The sequence below is a fragment of the Petromyzon marinus genome, chromosome 45 (assembly GCF_048934315.1).
Source record: "Petromyzon marinus isolate PM22_M1 ecotype Great Lakes invasive population chromosome 45, UKy_Petmar_22M1.pri1.0, whole genome shotgun sequence".
NCBI classification, from domain to species: Eukaryota; Metazoa; Chordata; class Hyperoartia; order Petromyzontiformes; family Petromyzontidae; genus Petromyzon; species Petromyzon marinus.
This window is the reverse complement of record NC_133711.1, coordinates 8,706,389-8,712,388: the sequence shown is the minus strand read 5'-3', so window position 1 is coordinate 8,712,388 and position 6,000 is coordinate 8,706,389. Positions and strand designations below refer to the sequence as shown.

The 6,000-nt window shown below is 49.0% G+C and overlaps 1 protein-coding gene across 4 annotated transcripts in view; it reads right to left on the bottom strand.

The window, feature by feature from the left end:
* Positions 1-773: 773 nt before the first annotated feature.
* Positions 774-6,000, bottom strand: part of RALGAPB (Ral GTPase activating protein non-catalytic subunit beta) — a 58,942-nt gene continuing 53,715 nt past the window's right edge. For all 4 annotated transcript variants that reach the window (XM_032971226.2, XM_032971227.2, XM_032971228.2 and 1 more), the window contains 2 exons: positions 4,994-5,142; positions 774-3,813 (listed from right to left, as the gene is read on the bottom strand). In XM_032971226.2, the coding sequence (XP_032827117.2) occupies positions 3,635-3,813; positions 4,994-5,142 (328 nt within the window). In that variant the 3' untranslated portion in view covers positions 774-3,634. The remainder of the gene's footprint in view (positions 3,814-4,993; positions 5,143-6,000) is intronic.

Here is a 6,000-nt window from a genome sequence, read left to right as displayed (position 1 = left end):
GTCGTCAACGCGACAGCCATTTGGGTCAGACGGGCAATGACGTCACGCGAGATTGCGGTGAGGAGTGACGTCACCAGGCACAGGGGCGGGGCGCAGGGAGGCTTTGACGTCACGCGTGAGATGGAGGGGTAAAGATGACGTTAATTCATCTTCTGGGTTCTTTCGGTAAAGTCACGTAGAATGGAGATAAAATAATAAAAAAATAATAACAGAATGACGTTAATTCGTCGTACACCGGGTGTTACTGTACTAGTAAAGAATTGGCATGTTCTGTTGACGTGACAACCCTTACTAATTGGCTGTGTTGGGTGGTGGCGGGTTTCACGACGCATTTATATTTACGCGAACCCGAAAACCTTATGGATTAATACTGGCCGCGACAGCCTGCCACGTGCTAAACTGACGTATAAAACGCAGGCGTGGTGAGGAAAGAGGCGGGACGGGGGGGGGGTATTGTGACGTCACGCGACACTGCCCGCAGAGGGGGCACCGAAATACGAGCGGAGTGCAAGCAAACGACGTGGACAGGAATCGCCATGTGAGCGAGCAGAAGACATGCGGAGCTCAATTCATTATTAATCAGTGTGGACGATAAAGTGTGGAAACCCTGGAGGAATGTTCACGTAATACTCCACCAAATCGACGTAAACAATGCAACTTGGTCAAAAAATCTTCAACGGAACAACTTCTTTTTAAAGTCTCAAGAGGCGTTTTCGCGGGTAAAAAAAAATAAACCACAACGTCGAATAATACAAATTGATTCAAAACCCAAACGCAATTGAGCGCAACATCATTGCGTCGACTTTATTGAGCACACGGTCACCAATCCAGTGCAAACAAATATATATAATGTATATCTGACATCTTTATCCAAACGTGGGGAGGGGGGTGACGAACAAAAACGCAAGGGTCACTTACTGTCATACAGGGTCGTGGACATACAGTATATATATGGAAACACGGCCTTTTGACGATTTTCCTATATTTTAAACGAAACGTGGAAATTAAGCTACACAAAACCTGCACGCGCTGAGATGACTTACAAGTATAACCCAAGGAAAATAATGTAAGACAAAAACAATGAAAGTAATAAAAAAAGGTTAAATAAAGGTTAGCTAGCATCTCGGAAAGTATCCATAAGCATTGGTCACAAGAATGTATATTCGGTGGAGTGAGAGAATGGTCCAGGGAACTGGTAAGACTGATAAGACATGACAACATCTGGTGTCTGGGGACATGCACTGCACTTTAGGAAAGTGCAAACCACACACTCAAACTCGAAAGTAACCGTACATTCAAGTTAGCCACGTGGGCAAACTGCGCCTGTAAAGTGATGATGAGTCTATGAAGCCAAATGGACAGGTTGTCGGTGGGCAGTGGCACGAGGGATCAGGGTAGATTAGTTTTAACACAGCCGTAGGCATCACAACGACCGCCGTTCACCACAAAGCAGTGGTGGACGTCACCACGGCGCATGTGCCATGCTAGGTAGGTGCACTGAGGCCACGTGAAGTGTCCAAGGCCCGCTGGGCAGGTCACGGAATAGACCCAGGTGCCGTGGGTTGACTGACCGAGATGACTGGCAGATGTATTATGCATGCATGTTGAACTTCTTTCGCACTCTACGCAGTCAACCGTGATCATCAGATGCACCGACTGTGCTAACCCACTGTGCCAACTGTTTAGCTGCCCGTTGTGAGCGTCGCTCTCCTCTGCCCTCCGTTGTTGCTGGAGGGTGACTGCCCTGACAGACGTAGGCACGTGCGTCCCCACACACAAACGCACCATGTGTATGCGTAGGTGCTGCAGCATCCATTCTCCTACTTGGGGGGGGGGGGGCAGGCGACCATGAGGTGGCTTGTTGTACGGTACGAGTGGGTTGCTGTGATGGAGTGTCACCTACTTCTGCTTCTGAGCATAAAGGGTCAAACCCAGACAGCTGCCAACCCGTTTTTAAAGCCATAAGTAAAGCCCCTTGAGAAACAAACAGTCCAAGAAATTGGCATGTGTTTGGGTGGCAGGCATTGATTTGTATCGATAATTTGGTTGTATTGTGACGGTATACTGCAGTTTGATAGACCTCGGGTGACTGATAAATGTCAGGGGTTTGCGCCAGCTTTACTACCCCAACGCTTTCAAAAGAGAATTCATTCAGCAGCACTCAAGCAACATTCTTGCCCACCCCCCCCCCCCCCCCCTTAGCCAGGATAAAATGTAACAAACAGTCCGATAACATTTAAAGAGGTGGTTGAAATGATAAGGAATCCATTAATAGTTGGAAGGTAACAGTGCATCAATAATTAGTATCACCAGTGTCCCTGTGTGAAAACGATCATTAATTTAGCTTAGTTTTAACAACTATCGCAAAACGAGAATACAGTTTTTTGCTAAGCAAAGTTAGTGCTTCTGTGAATTCTTGTTTGAGCCTGCTCATAAATAACGCTGGAGGGTTGAGATGAATCACAATAATGCGCCCAAAAGACTGATCTCGGAGGCACATTATTTTGACAATGGCCAGCACAATAATAAGGGGCCATCTCTCAGCTTGCGACTTCAAAAGAGAAAAACAAAGCCGTTGGTGTGAATGTAACAAAATAAACCAATAATATGGAAACTTAAAAAGGGGCCTCGTTGCATGACCCTCTTCACGGGAGTGTTCATGCAAGAGACTAACTGGTGGACCACAGATGTCCCCCCCCCCCCCCCCGGTGCCTCTACGTACACGCACGATGATACGGCGCTGCCGGTACTCGAACCGACGCGGCGCCATTGGCGCCACGTGGTCACGGTCCCAGCGTTAATGCCCCTCTCAAGCGGTCTAGCCCCAGGCACGGCTGTGAGACCGGGTCACGGTGGACACCTCGCGTCCGTCGCCATCGCCAAGGACGGAACGCGAAGCCGTGTAGGTCGGGTTCGAAGCGCGCAATCTCGGCGAGGTTTTGTGGAATTGCGACTCCCCCCCCCACCACGGAGCCATCGTGACAATACCACACCGCGTGTCTGGGGCTTTAATCCGCCGACATGATCCCGTAACAGACGCGACAGCCGCTGGGTGTGTGGACGGTGTGGCGCGGTGGGAAATAATTTTCCCCGAGCCTCACGGTTGATCAGACAACGGAGTGCCTTTGTCTCGTGCATGACAAAGCGTTGTGGGGCGAGTGCATCTCCCGAGGCGGTAGTCAGGGCAGGGGAGAGTGTGCGGGTGCTAGGGCCCGTGTGGTGAAGTGTTGTGCTTCATCAACAGTGCCCTCTCCCGTCTACACCTGCCCATTCCCTGCTCCCCAGCACCGACAGCAGCGGTGGACCACTTTCGGACAGAACCACATTCTTGAACTCCGCGCTCTTATTCCAAACATTCATTTCGCGTGCTGCGTGCGTGGAAAGGAGGCGCATCTGGCTCCTCGCTGTGAGCTGCGTCATCGGTCACGACGCGTACGCCAAAGCCAATCTCACCCCACCCAGATGGATGACACCGAGGGTTCTCCGTCTCGCCCAGCCACGCCAGAGTCACAGTCCTTGAAAGACGCGCGATGGAGCGCGGAGGAAATTCAGTGGCAGCCGCCAATCACTTCCACCTCGCCCACCTCTGCTCGCGCTCCCTGCCGCTGCTTGTGCTCGGGGGGGGGGGGGGGGGCTATATCCCGACTTCCTGGAAGAGCGAGGTGTAGAACTCGGGCTCGATGAGCCGGCTGCGGTACTTGGCGACGAGCTCGGCGATCTTGAGCTTGCGCCGCACGTGCGGGTGGCTGTACGCGTCGCTCTCTAAGCGCTTGCGGCGGCACGCATTCACGGCCGTCTGCCGCACCAACGAGCCTGCCCCGGCCAAGAACACGGCGAGAGAATGCGAAGAAGGATTATTACGTAAGCGAGTGCACGTACGTTGAACTTCTTTCGCGCCGTACACAGCCAACCGTGCTAATTGCCAAATTGCTGTGTCCCACAAACAGAAGCTGTACACACGTAAAAGACCCAAGACTTTCCTTCTCTGCTGTGGCTATGATTTACTGCCTCTTTTTTTGTCACTATAAAATAAATAGGTCAAGTTTCTGTACACCCTTTACCCTAACAATGATAATTTTAATTGCTATTGCTTACAGCTGCTAAAAAAGCATTTCAAGATGCCGTACAAGGCAACCATATAGAACATAAAAATAAGAATAAAATAAAAGTTGGAGACGGTGAGCAGCACTGATGCTTCGCACACAAGCCGTGTCAACCATTACAACTCCACAGACATTGAAGTGTACTGCAATGTACGACGGAACGTCTGTAATTTATTAAACGAGAGAAATAACTGGAGATATGAGGATTAGATGGAGTTGTGAGTGTAAATCAGCGTTAAAACAATTCGCGAGAATACTCTTTGGTTCTTTCGGTAAAGTCACGTAAGTAAAAAAAAAATATAAAGTTAATCAAATCACGACATTTCCACCCACCTGATGACTTTGACTATCCCACCTGATGACTTTGTCATCAGGTGGGATAGTCACAGCAAGAAGTAATTTTCTGTAGTCCACTACACTACAGCTGTGACTATATCCCACCTGATGACGGAGGCTTGTGTTGCTTCTGAAACGTCGTGATTTGATTAACTTTATTTTATTTTTTACCCACATGACTTTACCGAAAGAACCAAAGAGTATGGATCATTGCAGTCACGAAAACTTCAAATCTAGAAAACTCGCGGGAATGTCTATGCGCAGTCTTCTTCTTTCGTATGGCTGACGTAGGATGCAGAGCAGCAACTGCAATTTCACATTCAGGTGGTCAAGCCAGATAACCGCGTCAGGAGTAGCAGAGCGTATCGCTCTGACGTCTCCTTCGTGTTTGTGGATCGGGGCATTGCGTCATGATACGTTGTGTGGGATATTGTGGATGACCACAGTCGCACACGACGGGAGACATGCGCAGTACACGACACGGACAATTACAAAATTGATTTGGCAATAACCAACGGAACGTGTGAATGTGGAATACTGGCGCGAGCACACACCAAGGGCCCGGCGGCTGACCACCATGCCGTCCACCAGCGGGATGGCCATCGTGGACTTGCTGGAGGAGGTTTGCAGGCGCACACGGAACAGCCCGGTGCGCAGCGGGTGGATGAAGATCACCGGCACTTCCTTGTCCGGAGACGCAGACCTGGAGTACATACGCACGGCCGCGCGGTTCAACCCCACAACCCGGGGCAACTTCTTACAGCGTCTTTTCAATCTGCTGCTGGTGGATTGCTTGAAATATAACTTGTCACTCGTGTCAAGTCGTGCCTGGGAATCGAACCCATGTTGCCTGGCTCATAGTGCACAGCGCTAACTACTGCAGCGCCGCTTCACCCAAGGCAATATTTCCGCAAAAAATTACAATGAACAATTACAAAATGCAAATGAATCTGCAGATCGAACTGACGTCACGCGAGAAGTTTTACGAGTATTTTTCATGTCATACGTCCCTCAATCGCCCCCTTTGCTAATTGTCGTGATTCATTTCAAGAACCGGTTATTTTTTCCCCCAATGTGGTGCGTGTAGAATCTTTACGGGCTGCAGGTCCCTATGGGAATACATTTCACACAACGCATATGAATGCAAAATAACATTTATAATTATTCACGCTCCATTCGACGCATGTGTCACGAGTGTAAGCATTAAATGTAATCGGGAACGTAATCATCGTTGTATGCCTACAAGGAGGGCTTAATTTGTCACTCGATATTTCATGGAACGTTGCGAACCTGGCTTGGGTAGGGATTATCGTTGTAAAGCAATATAACTAGAGTAATATTATATAACCATATATTATTGTGCTCCTATATTCCTATAATCCTTCAAATAGGAATATTAAGATTATTTTGACAATATAAGGCAAGATGGATGTGGCTGACAAAATAATTATGGGGGAAAAAAAAGGCGTTTTTGGACTGTTCCAGCTACCAAGCGCTGCTGAAACCAACTCCAGTCTGTTCTCTTCTAAACGCGGTAGTTGCGTTCCTGAAGAACACCGTG